This window comes from Panthera tigris, chromosome A2 (assembly GCF_018350195.1).
Source record: "Panthera tigris isolate Pti1 chromosome A2, P.tigris_Pti1_mat1.1, whole genome shotgun sequence".
In the NCBI taxonomy this organism is placed as follows: Eukaryota; Metazoa; Chordata; class Mammalia; order Carnivora; family Felidae; genus Panthera; species Panthera tigris.
The window spans coordinates 15,562,118-15,576,863 of record NC_056661.1 but is presented as its reverse complement, the minus strand read 5'-3'; the positions used below and the strand labels follow the sequence as shown (position 1 = coordinate 15,576,863).

Sequence of the window (14,746 nt, the reverse complement as noted above, 5' to 3'; positions counted from 1 at the left end):
TTGTGAAAAAAAATCACACACAGTTATGAAGATTAAAACATCAGGGGCACCCGGGTGGATCAGTCAATCAAGCGTCCAACTTGAGCTCAGGTCATGATCTCACAGTTTGTGAGTTCGAGCCCTGCATCTGGCTCTGTGCTGACGCTCAAAGCCTGGAGCCTGCTTCGGATTCTCTCTCCCTCTCTCTGCCCCTCCCCTGCTCGCACGTACACGTGTGTGCACTTGCTCACTCTCTCTCTCAAAATAAATAAACTTAAAAAAAAAAAGAAAAATATTTTAGAATCTTAAATAAATCACCACTAATCATCAGTAAAAGGGAGTATGTGTTTTTCTTCCGTCACATGTAAGGACCGTCACAGCTGCTCGCTCGGCTCACTGAACCCTGCAGGGGACATCGAGGGCTGAGCAGACTCACAATCTCAAGATGCCGTACAAGGAAGCCCCGTGTTCTCAGAAGTTAGTGCAAGAATGTGAAATAAGGACAGACTCACCAGCCATCAGCAAACAGATAATGCACATCGAGAAGGCAACAACCATGATAATAGGCAACTGGAAAGGCAAACGGAGAGAGAAAGAGACCATCAGGCGAGAATTCTGCTCGACCGGCGGGGGTCTTCGCTTGAAAAAGGGTAAGTAAGACTTTTCTGCAATCTAACACACAAAGTATCTTTTTCTAGCAAAACATCATTACTTAGGCGGTGGGACCCCAACTGCCCAAGTCGCCAGACTGTCAGGTCACAAGAGCTGAAGAAGCGTGGTGATGGCCCTGACAGGTGAGGGAGGCGCCAGCCCCCTCCATTCCGGGACCCTCTGCCCGCTGGAGGAGACCCCAGAGAAGCCCCAGCTAAGTCTGGTGAATAGAGGAGTCACAAAGGGGACAAGCGTCAAAAACATACCCTGCCTTCCACATGTCAGGTGTGCCTCCCGCAACCCCCCAGCGTAAGGGGAGTAGAATCTTCCTGGAACGAGAGACCCTCCACCCTCCCTCGGGCTCGTGTGCTCTCAGGAAGGCAGTCGAGTGTGCAGGAACACAGACACCAAAGTTATTTTACTCCTCTCCCTCATCTTCTCCTCAGGGAAACCGAGTATTTACAGTCCCTTTAGGACCACACATTAGGTTTCAAATCAAGGGGAGACTCCACTGTCTGTACCTTCAGACACAGTGTTTTTACAAACTTGAAAAACAGAAAGGTTTCTTACAGCCAGGAATTTCAAATCCCGTGGAACACTTAAAGGACTATGAGATTCTAATTCGTCCACTGAGTAGTTCCCAAGAAATAAGTCTATGGAATCCTAGAACAGAAAAAAGGAGATTAAGAACTCCCCACTTGGATGTAGTTACATTACTCAGGGACAGTACAAAGACGCAGCGGCCGAATGAGCAAAGACGAGCAGCAAATACAGACTTACCTGCCTGAAGCCATCGGAGAAGTTGTTCTTGTAATAGCGTATTAGCGAGTTCCAGCCGTCCATGACCAGTCCCAGCTGAGTTCTCTTCCCGGTTCTGGTCAAAAGAGGTGAATCTCAAATTACAGATTTGTATATTACATTCTTCCCCAGTTTTATGGCTGGAAAGTATGTGGTACGGGCGTAAAGTGAATTACAGAGATTTTAAAAATCCTGGGGCGCCTGGGTGGTTCAGCGGTTAAGCGTCCGACTTCGGCTCAGGTCATGATCTCGCGGTCTGGGGGTTCGAGCCACACGTCAGGCTCTGTGCTGACAGCTCAGAGCCTGGAGCCTGCTTCAAAATTCTATGTCTCCCTCTCTCTTTGCTCCTCCCCCGCTCATGCTCTCTCTCTCCTTCAAAAATAAAAACATTAAAGAAAAAAAAATCATCCCTGGTGGCTCAGTGCGTTAAGTGTCCGACTCTTGATTTCAGCTCAGGTCATGATCTCAGGGTTCGTGAGACAGAGTCCCGTGTCGGGCTCCGTGCTGACAGCGCAGAGCCTGCTTGGGGTTCTGTGTCTCCCTGTCTCTCTGCCCCTCCCCCGCTCATGCTCTCTTTCAAAATAAACATTAAAGAAGAAAAAAAAAATGAGATGAGAGGCCCAGGTGAGGTGGTTAGAACAGCAGAGTCTAGGAATCTTCACTTGTTCCCAGAGAATCCGTCTGGCAGAAAACCAAACTCACCAGGTCTTAACCTCTCACTGGCAGCGTGGCCCTTGAACGTGGCATCGGCATCCCCGGCCGCTTCCCTGAGGCACAGAACCTCAGGCCCCGCCCCGCCCCGCCCCTGCCGAGTCAGACCCCACTGACCCAGGGGCTCCGCAGGGCTCGGGAAGGGCCGAGGGGCCGCCGTTCGCTCTCCGCGCAGCAGAACCACAGGCAGGCCGGGAAGCCACCGGCGCCTGGGCCTCACCCCCCACCGAGCCCGACTTGACTGCTGTGAACCGAGGCCCCGGGGGCTGGGCTTTGGCCACTGTCCCACAGCTGCCGGGTGATCCTAACGTGTGCACCAGACGCGAGAGCCGCGGGTCTGAAGTGCTAGCTGAAAAGCACGGCTTGCCTGGTGAAGTCCGTCTTCAAGGCGCCAGTGCCCGCGTACTGCTTGGCACACGCATTTGCGTTGTCGGCCCAGGCTGTGAGAACAAGGAAAAGTCAACTGACGATGACGAACGTGGGAGCCAGAGTCTCTAAATCCAAATTATTAATCTATTTCACAACGCGAGTAACCCGGCCCCTATGAAAGAAGTTACCTACCGTTTTTGTAAATCTTCTCAAAATCGTGTTGTTCTTCAAGCTTCTGTCCCACGTGCAACACTCCCAGTCTCTGGAATAAGAAGCACACCGTGCTCAAGCGTAACGGGTTTCGCACACACAGCTCGGGAAGAAGAGCAGACAGTCCCGGCTGGTAGCATGCAGTTCCCAGCTGCAGGTAGAGATGCTGTCCTTGCACACAGGGGGCGCCCCAGTTCCCCACGTCCCCCCGCCCGTGCCCCAGGCCAGGCCACAGAGCCTCTGAGGGCTCCTTGTCCCGCGGCCCCCACTCACCCCGGGCCCCAGCACTCCCCCGGCCCTGCAGGAAGAGGGGCAGAGGGAAAGGGGGAGGGAAAGGGAAGGCAGCGGCAGCATCCCAGCCATCACCTCGTCCTTCCCTGCCAACCCCCACCTCCCACCGCCTGCACCCTCTAGCCTCCCTGCTGTTCCCGTCACCTCCAGCCTTCCCTTTCCTCCCCACAGACTCAGAGGATCTCAGAGGATTCCCTGGCATCCCGAATCCTGCTGTGGAACCCCTTCAGGGGTCACTGACCACAGATCAGGATCCCCTGCCCTGGTCTTTGTCTTGGACCTCAGCCCTCTCAGAACCCCCATCTTCACTGTTCACCTGAGACCACATCTCCCCATTTCTACCCCAGAATGGCCTTTCCACCTGCCCTCCATGACCTTTAGCTGGTGGTGGCGGGAGCGGGTGGGGGGGGGGGAGGTATGCCTGGAGTCCCCACCATAGCCGAACTGATGCGTAGAGTCTTGGAAACGTGGCTTAGGTTGTTCAGTACTGCATTTAGCATGTGAAATAGTTAAGTACCGATTATAGAACCTATTAAATAGGTTTTTGTTTATCGGACTTGGAAACAACCGCTGTTACTATTGTTTCCTTTTCTTTCCTTGCTACCATTGTTTCCATCAAAAAATACACTCTGAAGTAAATCCATCAGATTAAGGAGGACAAGGTACAACACAAACTAGAGCATGCTCCAACAGGGAAACCGCTCCTCTGGCCTGTGTTACCTACTAGGAGTCAAGGACCATTCATTTTAAAGGAGGTGTTTTGCTTCCACAATTCCTGGTATCATAAAATTACCATAAACGAAGTTGGACTGTCATAAACAAAGCTAACCATCTGGGGCAGGAAGCCATTTGGCATGCATTCTGTTTGCCCCCTCATAATAAATGCCAATGTTGGGGCGTCTGGGTGGCTCAGTCGGTTAAGCGGCCGACTTCGGCTCGGGTCATGATCTCGCGGTCCGTGGGTTCGAGCCCCGTGTCGGGCTCTGTGCTGACCGCTCAGAGTCTGGAGCCTGTTTCAGATTCTGTGTCTCCCTCTCTCTGACCCTCCCCCGTTCATGCTCTGTCTCTTTGTCTCAAAAATAAATAAACGTTAAAAAATTAAAAAAAAAAAATGCCAATGTTATCTGGAACTCTGGGCTTCAGTAATAAAAGAGATGCAAACGAAAACTTAACCTTGAGGCACCACTCTATTAAAATAGAAAAGTTTTAAATAAGAACACGTAAGGCCGGCAAGAGTTCAATGAACCGGATTCACCAACCATGCTGACCAGTTTACCAGTGTCTCACTGGTACCAGTGTAACCTGGCATGACCCTCTCGGAGAGCGTATTCTCTTTGACGCAGCAAATTCTACTTCTAGGAATGAACCCCAAGGGAAGCATTCAAGCTAAAAACAACACACCAAGATATATTCTCTGCAGTGTTACTTATAAGCCAAAAATGCAACAACCTAGTAAGTGCAACTCTTAAAAATGATGGCTGTGTGTAACGCTGGAGGAAAAGGAAATATCAGAAACTGTACGGGGCGCCTGGCTGGCTCAGCAGGTGGAGCCTGCGACTCTTGATCTCCGGGTTGTGGGTTCGAGCCCCATGTTGGGTGTAGAGCTGACTTAAAAATAAAATCTGAACGAACAAACGACACCACGTACGCACACACCGACCGCAGGTACAGAAATGTGCACGCCCACAGGTGGAAAGACACAAAACCGAAAACAGGTGGTTTAGGGTGGGGAGCAAGGTGAAATGTTTTCTGTTGTTTGTTTTGGCTGGTAACGATTTCGTCAATGTAGCTTCGCTACTTCGGGGCTGCACTGTTGACTTAACAGAAGGAAAAAAGCGTTTGCACCTGGAGCTGGGCCTGGAGCGAGCGGCGGGCCAGCAGGCTCTGGATCACGTTGGTCCTGTCCAGACAGTCCATGCAGTTGCTGCGGAACACGCCCTCCTGGCTTGCCACCACCATGCCGGCGGAGTCCACTAGAAAATAACTACAACATATTTGTATAAACACCCTCATAGCAAAGGCAGTCCGACGCACGAGCGCCCTGCTGCTGATGGTCTGCAACATTGTGGACAACTGGCAAATGAGAAGTTCGGAAGGGCAACGTGTGGCCCGAGGGGTATTGGATTAGTACAGAGCCAAAAACAAAAGACATCTGAAAAGCAGAGGCGAGACAGCCCCTGTCCAAACACGCACCGCGGCACTGGAGGTCAGCTCGCGGAGACACGAACCGGCAGGGCCGAGGGGCGTCCCCGAGGCCAGAGCAGGCCCCCTCCGACACAGCTGTTCATCTACGTCCTGTAGATCAGACTTCTCGAAGCACGGTCCCTACACCGTCTGTATCGGAATTCCCTGAGCTGTTTTTTTTTTTTTTTTAAACCGAACACACTTGGCCTCGAGATGAACTCAAGTCAGCATCTCTCAAGCAAAGGCTGGAAACTGTGCGTTAAGAATCCTGGGTTAAATATGCAAAAGGACGGAGTTTATAAAGTTCAATACGGTGTTACTTGAAAAATGAGGTTCCCTTTCTCCCCTTCACCACCCACATGTCCACCCCGGAGCCAATCACGGTTCTCAGTTCCTGTGTCTCATTCATTTTTAACAATTTCCTCAGATAATGCTCTGAACTCAAACTCTGGACAACGCGCAGCGTAGCGGGGAAGAGCGCGGACTCTGGCAGTGAGCCACGAGCTCCGCTTAGGCCACTCACTGGCTGTGTAACTTCAAGTCATTGCCCTGGTCTCTCAGAACCAAAGTTCTCACCCACAGGGTGGAGGGGACGGCACCCCTCCGGTCCCGACGGGATTGCGTAACACACGCAGCGCTGAACGGAGCGTGTGGGACCGAGCAAACGATGAACACCACGAAGTGATCTCGTTGTAATTACTCCCCCAAACCGAAATGGAGCAGGGAAACACAACAGACTCACCACAGGCCAAATCCAAATTATGACCTTAAAAATAAGGGCCTAAAAGAATGCGTTTAGGCTAAAAATCTACACGAGATTCACGCAGACTTGGTGAGGTTCGTTTAGAGCTGGTGTATATACACAGGTGTGCATGAGTGCACGTGGGTGTTAGCATGCTGTTAGTACTTACAGAGTATGTCCTGGGTATTTGATAAATATCGTTTCTTAAACTACACACTAAGTCTATGAGGTAGGTATTATTATCTGCACTTTACAAACGGAGAAACCAAGGTTTGAAGACAACTGTCTTGGTCACATGGCTGATAAGAAGCAAACATTTCAAAACGAGACAGGTCATACCCCAAAGCCCAGATTCTTTCCACCTTCCCTAAAACCCCAGGAGAAAGTGTCCAGAGAGGCCCTGTGCAGGGCACTGGGGAAAGTTCCACTGTCCCTGTGGAACACAGAGCGCGGTGGGGGACAGACTCTGGCGTCGGTCTTTTCTCACACTCTTGTGGGGCAGTGATTCATGGGCGAACCCCAGGAGCCACCTCCTCCGACAGCGTCCCAGGTCCGGCCAGTGTCACTGCAGCCCAATAATGGTGCACGTCAACTGCCCTTCACTAGCTGCTCATGACAAAACCGCATAGAAAACGAGCAGATTTAACTAACCGTCGCCGACTACTTAATAGGCATACGAAACATTTTTAAAAACTGAGAAATGCCTACACGACAGGTTTTACTGTGTTACTGTGGAACTGACACGAAAAAATGCATGGGGGTTGCCGGGGTCAGAAATATGCCCAGATGGAACAAAACGACAGAGCAGTCGACTTCGAGATCCCTTCTTCTGTCTTTAGAATCAGTAAAGATTGACCTATGCTTAGAGGACAGTAAACCCGTAGGCCGACACGGCAGATAACTTGCCAAACACGTTCGGAAAGTACCATGAAGTTATTCGGACCCTTTGAACTATTAGCCCTGCTCTCAAGACTTTATTTTAGGGAATCACCGAACAGAAGTGAGAATAGACACGCCCAGAGTGATTCGCTGCAGCACATGTTTTGTGGGGGGAAGAGACAAGGAAACAAGCCAGGATGCCTAGGATGAAAAAGAACACTTAGCTGAGCCTGTAGGGTGACACGGGGGAGTACAGAAAAGCCGTGAAACACCATCATGACGAAGACCAGGTAGGGTAACGACGAAATATCAAAGTATCCGTGATGGAATGTTTAGTCAAAACAACGGAATATAAAATAGTGGTACGCTAGCTCCAATTAGGGAAACTTCGTAAATGTGGAAGCGGATTCATAAAAATGTGAAAATGCCTGGCCTTGGGTTGTTTTTAAGAACCTAAAAAATAGGGGCGCCTGGGTGGCTCAGTCGGTGAAGCGGCCGACTTTGGCTCAGGTCATGATCTCACGGTCCGTGAGTTCGAGCCCCGCGTCGGGCTCTGTGCTGACAGCGCGGAGCCTGGAGCCTGCGTCCGATTCAGTGTCTCCCTCTCTCTCTCTGCCCCTCCCCTGCTCATGCTCTGCCTCTCTCTGTCTCAAAAACAAATAAAAACATTAAAAAAAAAAAAAAAAAAAAGAACCTAAAAATATTTTTAAGCCACTAAGTCTCATCTGTCCAACAACAAAGGGACTAAAAGCTAAGAGTCCAAACCAGCGTGGTCAACCCAGCACGCTGTGTTCGTAAGTCCACCAGACAATGTGTGCTAACCATGCTCCATCTACACGCGGACCTCCTCCCTCGACCTCCACGGGAAAAGATACAGCTTACCTTAGCTCATCCTGCATTTCTGCTACCTGGTCCATCAGAATACTCAGTCGGTCCCATCTCATATTTTTACATTCTTTATGGAAGTCGAAGGCAATGTATCTGCCGAAAGAAAAGATCCGCAGGTAATGAGCAAAGAGGAGTCATTTTTCCTTCCGCCGTTACTATGTTCATAAGCTGACTTTCCTCTCTCTGTCTGAGCAGAGTGCTCCTCCTTTTCTCTCTCTCTCTCTCTCTCTCTCTCTCTCTCTCTCTCTCTCTCTCACACACACACACACACACACGTATCTTCACATGTTCTTCTAGGGGCCCTCCGACAGGAGTATAGAAGTCCTGCAAATGCAGAAGTGAGCTCAGGCACAGCATCGGGTATATAGTATAAGGAAGCCTTGTCCAAATGAGTATGGAGTACCCAGTGTATATTTATTCTCTACCCCGATGTATAAAGAATAGGGTCCTTTTTTTTTTTTATCATTTTTCAAACAGATGAAAATGTTCAAAATGGTCCAGCTCAATTCCGTCCAAGGAGGATCAGGCTGAGCGTCGGACTTGCCCTAGGGGTTGTGAGAGGAACACAGGCAGCATGGTCCCCAAGCTGGTTAGTTTCTGTTCATCGCTTTAACAAATCAAAGCATTCACTTCCTTTATCAGTATCTATACATCTCGCATAGATGTGGCAGAGAGAACCTTCTGTCAATGCGTCACGGGTCGTTTTCGGTTCTCTGATATTTAATAGGCACAATTCTTAAAGTCAGAACACTCTGACGGTGAAGGTGTCCTACCACGAGCTGGAAAATGTTGCCAACTGAGAGGGGGCAAAAAATCACGGACTAGTTCCTCAAAGTCAAGGGAGCCAGGAATCAAGTCAAGCCATAAAGCAAGAGGCCTGGAAGGGCATGATGTTCTGGTCCACAGAGTGAAATTCAGACGAGGCATATCCGCTCTCATGTGACCCCCGCTAAGTCCCAACAGACCAAAGGAGCGTCGGAGCGTGGGCTTGTCCACACATCCAGGGAGACTCCCACCCCGGGGCGGTGTGGTTTCTTACTGCTTCAGCGGTTCTCCCACTGAGCGGAGAACGGCATCCTTAGAAATCAGTACAGTAACAGGGGCTAGCAAGCCAAGAGGCCACACTCTGAGAAGACTGGGCTGGGCGGGGGGGGGGGGGGGTCCGAAGGCAGCTCTCACAAGAGCGGCAGTGTGACAGTCACCTTTGGAGTGCTCCCACCCAGTGCTTGCTCCCACAAGCAACGGCCCTGGACCGGCTTCCAGGACTGAAGCGGCTCACCAGCACCTAAATGCATTTGGATTCTTAAGCTTCCATCCTTCTAAAATCACATTTATATCCTCTAAGAATGAGCTGCACAGTTGTAGTTGGACAGTGAACGGTTTTAAATACATCATTTTGCTTCTGACCCCGACAGTCCAGCGGTTCTACTTCTTTCAAAGTTCTAGGAAGAAACCCTTAGAGACACATCACCTCGCACGGCTCATTTTTTTCCCACCCAGTTCCCGAAAGAAAAACTTCCCACTGCTAACGAGGCCCACCATTCCTCAGAAGGGCAAGTGTGTGACCTTTCTCCTTGGGTCACTCACAAATCCACCAACTTAATTTACTTAATTTACTCAAAGCAACAATCATTAAACAACTCAAAAGTGAGTAAGTCCAACAGACAAATGAGAGGGGACAGAAAGTCCACCATTTAATTTCACTTTGTAACAAACAGACTGATTTTCTCTCCCTGCCAGAATACTTATCTACTAAATAAAAACTATACATATATAGTTTTTAACCTTTAATGTTTATTTTTGAGAGACAGAGAGAGAGAGAGAGAGAGAGAGGGAGAGAGAGAATGTGAGCAGGCAAGGGGTAGAGAGAGAGGGAGACACAGAATCCGAAGCAGGCTCCAGGCTCTGAGCGGTCAGCACAGAGCCCAATGTGGGACTCGAACCCACGAATCTATAATATACATATGTATGTGTGTATATGTGTACATATATATGTATGTGTACATATATATATATGTGCGTGTGTGTGTATACGTAAATATTATAAAATTATATGTTTCCTAAATTATATGCTTTTTAACATGTTCCTCTGTCTGGTGGTGTTTAGAGCTCACGGGAGGGAAAAGACAATAGCTCTGGGAGTTCCCTCTTCAGGTGCGGGCAGTAGGTGCCCTCCAAGTTCCCCAGAACACCAAGGGCATAACCTAAGACTCTGACTTATGCCTCAAGTTCTCCAAGTTAGCCGCTGCTATGAACTCACGGAGGCAAGCAGGCCTGTGGAGGCCCTCTGGGGCAGAGGGCCCGAACAAAGGGTATGCCCAGGAGCCAGAAGTCAAACTTTTCCCAGAATATGCACGTTGGACTCCAAACCCAGAGACTGTAATTGTCCAGGTCTAAGGTATGTTTGAGTAAGTTCCTCTGAGGGCTGTGAGGCACACCCTGCTTAGGAACCCTCCTCGGAGTCCTTTGAAGGGGTTTAAGAAAGTTCTACTGTGAGAAGGCAGGAGTGTACGTGGAGTGTGTGTGGTGGGGGGAGGGAGGTCTGATGAATTTGCCAGAGCTTTTGAGCTGGACAAAATACACTGAAAATCTTCCCCAAAGGTTCACTGTATCATTCTATTTTTGTGCATGTTTAAAACTGCTCATAGGTTAGGGGCACCTGGGTGGCTCAATCGGTTAAGCGTCCAACTTTGGCTCAGGTCATGATCTCGCAGTTTGTGAGTTTGAGCCCCACATCCGGCCCTCGGAGCCTGGAGCTGCTTCGGATTCTGTGTCTCCCCCCCTTCCCCCACCCCCCGCCTTCCCCACTCGTGCACGCATGCTCTCTCCCTCAAAAAAAATAAACAAACATTGACGAAAATTAGGAAAATATTTCTCTTAGGCTAAAGACATTTCTCCCCAAATAACCCAATTCCATTTCTTTGGGGAAGTCTCCCCCCCACCCCATGCCTGTGACCATCTGCTACCACAGTACACGCCCCCCCTCTGGCCGTTTCTTGCTGCAGAAAAGCTCCAAATGGGCTCACCACCTTGCACCTTCCCACAGGGCAACTGCTGATGTTTCAGGACCCCCCTCTTTGCACAAGGCTGCACAGTCTGCAACTGCTGCCTGGTGACCTGCAGAGGCAAAGCCACTGCTCCGGACGAGGCCACCATGCAAGTGGACGTTTCTTCAACTCGGGTGGCGCTCAGGACCACAGACACCACACCAAGCAATCACGAGGAACTGAAATTCGCGACCTCGTGGTCAGGCAACACAAAGCCTCAAGGAGGGGATTGTGATCAGGGACTAAACTTTCACAGAAGTACATTAAAATCTGACCGTTAAGAAGTTACTCTGCAATATCAATTATGCCAGAGAAAATTTCAAGCCAACGTAATCATGCTTTGATCTAGCATCGAAACAAAAAAAAGGCAGAAATATGGAATACAGGTTTCCCCTGCCATCCAGAAGAAGGCTTCCTATGAAGGAGCCTAAAGTAGCAAAGGGCAGCCCCTGCTTTTCAGAAGTTCGCCTTATGCCCCAGGCCACGCTGTTTTACGGAAGACTTTCATCAGTAGGGTCGTGACTTCCTTGTAAAAGGGAAAACTCATCTTGGGATTTCTTTCTGTTGGCGAGCACAGGTACTAACAGGGCTCTTGTAAAAGCGAGATGGTGTAAAGCCAACTTCTGGGGGGCGGGGGACACCCGTGTGTCCAGTAAGAGCTACGAACTCGTGGATACAGTAGTCTCCCCTCGTCCACGGTTTCACTTTTCACGCGTTTAGTCCCCTGCAACCAACTTCGGCCCGAAAGCCGACGGCCCTCCTTCTGACACTTGGGTCAGGTCGGCACAACCTTCAGCGCCCTTCATCACGTGGGCACCTGGCATCTCACGGCGTCACAAGGAGCACGACCACAGCACAGCCAGATGTTCTGAGAGGCCACGTTCACGCAGCTTTTATGACAGCATATTGTTTTAACGATCTATTACTAGTTACTGGCATTTTCTGCTCTTAGTTAATCTCCTACCGTGCTATGTTACGTATCCAACTTTATCACAGGTATGCATATGTAAGCACCCATGGGCTTCGGTGCCGCATGCGGGTTCAGGCATCCACTGGGGGGGGCGGGGGGGGCGGGGATGGGGAGGGGCTGCAGGCCGTGTACGTGCACATCTGATCTGAAAAGACCTGCACAGATTTCTAGGGAGGTACCTGATCATTCCGCTCGCCAAGGAAGACACCATTGTTGCAAATGCCTGTTCCAGCGGTTTCTCTGAGCCCTTCTGGTTAACCTGTAAAAAAGCAAAAACACCACAGCTTTAAGTTCCTTTAATAGGGGAGAGTGAGATGGGCAAAACGGAGGACCGGGAAGCTCCAAGCTTCCATACTCTCACAGAAACACTGACACAACAGAAGCTAAGCCAACTTTGTAGGAGCTCTGGAAAACCAAACGTTTAACAGGCAACTGAGCAAATGCCCAATCAGAAAGAAGCTCTCTTCAAAACTGTGGGACGGTTTTGTGCCATTTTTCCTTGCCCTCACCCCACCCCATCCCTGGGGCAGTGAGGGTCTCAATCTTAAGTGTTAAGAAATGGCAACCAGGGGACGCCTGGGCGGCTCAGTCAGCTAAGCGCCCAGCTCTTGGTTTCCACTCTGCTCATGATCTCGCAGTTCATGAGTTCGAGTCCTGCGTCGGGCTCTGCACTGATGGTGTGAAGCCTGCTTGGGATTCTCTCTCTCCCTGTCTCTGCCCCTCCCCTGCTGCACTGTCTCTGCCTCTTTCAAGACAAATAAAAATAAATAAACTTCAAAAAAACGGCAACCAGGTTCTCAGTTCCCCTCCTCCAACCGGAGAGAGGACCAGCCCTTGTTTGCAAATCGCCCTGTGCGTTTTGTTCTGACCTGAAGGACTGGCCTGTTTGTCTCTGTCTCACGTAACCAGGAACACAAGCAGGAGGGAGGCAGAGGCTACAAGAGCGCCACGGGCCATCAGATGCCTCGAGCAGGGAGTTTTGGGAAACATAACAGAGACCATCTACAGCCTGAGAAAGAAGCTGGGGTGACGCTTTTTGAGAAATTAGGACCTTCCAAAGCAGCCAGGTAGGGGGAGGATTTTAGAGAGCCACGTGTACACCCAGGTGAGATGCACACTCACAAAGGCCCGAGAAGACCTAGGGACACAGCCCTCCCCTCAGACTGACCCCCCTGCGCTCGAGCAAGCCTGGGCAGCCAGCGGAAAACGGTTCCAGCACAGAACCAGTCTGCACAGTCCGGGAAACGGGCTGTTCTCTCTTTTTTGTTTTATTCTTTGTTTCAGTTCCCGGCATTCAAAGCAATCTCTGTCAAAACACTAGCTGAACACGAGCTAAAAGAACAGAGGCTTCAGTGAGCACACACAACAAGGGGACAGTCTTTTCAAAAATGGTTTGGACAGGTCTCAAAACAAATGGATTGCTACAGCCTTCAACAACTGAAAGGAAAACGAAAACAAAAACACCGTAAAACCCTGGGAGAGGAGAACCTGACTTCCAGAGTTACCACATTACAACCCACCCAGGGCCCAACTTTCAACAACAAAAACATCCAGGCACACACAAAAAATAGAAAAACAAGGCTTAGTCAGTGGAAAAGGATAAAATGACAGAAATCACCCCTGCAGAAGACTTATCAGAAGAAAGGTTAAAACAAGTGTCTTAAATATGCTCAGAATTCAAGGAAAACAGGGAATGAAAGGAAACCAGGAAAACAGCATATGAATAAAATAAGATAACCAGTGAAGAAACACAAATTTCGAAGGAGCTAAACAGTAAGTCTAGAGCTGAAAAGTACAAAACGGAGACCAAACAGTCACGAGAGGAGTTCAAGAGCACATTTGCACGGGAGGAAAATCAAATCGCACACTGGAAGACGAGACGTGGCTGGAATAACCGAGTCTGAGCTGGAGACAGAGAAATGAATGGGGAAAAGTGAACAGTGCCCAGATGTCTGGGGACCGCCAGGGATAACACACCCATTATGGGGGTCCCAGAAGGAAAAGACAGAGAGAAAGGAGTAAAGATCTTTTTTAAAGAGAAAAAATGGCCCCACATCTCCCAAATTTGATGAAAGACATAAATCTTCAAATCCAAGAAGATCACCCAATTCCAAGTATGCTAAGCCCAAAGAAACCCACGCTAAGCGCATTATAATCAAACTACTGAAACACAGAGCGAGACCTGGAAAGCAACAAGAGGGAAGAGATGCATCCCAGACATGGGATTCTCAATACGATTACAGGTCAGTCTCTCTTCAGAAACCCTGGGGGCCACAAGGCAGGGGGATTGATATGTTTAAAGTACTGAAAGATGGGCTCCCGGTGGCTCAGTCGGTTAAGTGTCCGACTCTTGATCTCCGCTCAGGTCTTGAGCTCACGGTCCGTGAGTCTGAGCTCCTCCTAGGACTCCACACTGACAGCACGCTGATAGAGTGGAGCCTGCTTGGGATTCTCTCTCTCCCTTTCTCTCTGCCCCTCCTCCACCACTTGTGCTCACGTACTCGCTCTCAAAATAAATAAATAAACTTTTATAAAGTACTGGAAGAAGAGACCCAGAGACCAAAAATTCTCTATGTGGCAAAACTGTCCTTCAAGAAATGCTAAAGGCGTCCCCTACAGGTTGAAATGAAAAAAACGTACAGAGCGGCCTGAAGCCACGGGAAGGTATTTAGATTTCCCACAAAGGTAAAGACAAAGACAAATATAAAAGGCAGCCTTAATGGTCTGTATGTCTGGTTTTGTTTTGTTTTTTATATTCTACAGGACTTAGAAGTCAAATGCGTTAAAAGAAATTTATAAATCTATGTTACTGGGAACAAAAAGGAAACAGATGTAATGTGAGACATTAATAACACAAAGCGGAGGGACAAAGCTTTACAGGAGTAGAGTTTTGTAAGCAAACTGAAGTCAGGTTGGTATCAATTCAAATTAAATTATTATAACTTCATGACATTATATGTAATCCTCACGGTAACCAAAAAGAAAGTATCTGTAGAATATACACACAAAAAAAACGAGAAGGTAATC

General features: G+C 49.2%; 1 protein-coding gene across 3 annotated transcripts in view; it reads right to left on the bottom strand.

Moving 5' to 3' along the window:
- The window catches only part of SACM1L (SAC1 like phosphatidylinositide phosphatase), a 58,724-nt gene that overhangs the window by 4,377 nt on the left and 39,601 nt on the right, over positions 1-14,746 (bottom strand). For 2 of the 3 annotated variants that reach the window (XM_007088403.3, XM_015540425.2), the window contains 8 exons: positions 11,899-11,978; positions 7,697-7,795; positions 4,855-4,993; positions 2,701-2,770; positions 2,507-2,579; positions 1,411-1,504; positions 1,201-1,293; positions 492-549 (listed from right to left, as the gene is read on the bottom strand). In XM_007088403.3, the coding sequence (XP_007088465.1) occupies positions 492-549; positions 1,201-1,293; positions 1,411-1,504; positions 2,507-2,579; positions 2,701-2,770; positions 4,855-4,993; positions 7,697-7,795; positions 11,899-11,978 (706 nt within the window). The remainder of the gene's footprint in view (positions 1-491; positions 550-1,200; positions 1,294-1,410; positions 1,505-2,506; positions 2,580-2,700; positions 2,771-4,854; positions 4,994-7,696; positions 7,796-11,898; positions 11,979-14,746) is intronic. The other variant, XM_042978754.1, reaches the window with a different exon arrangement.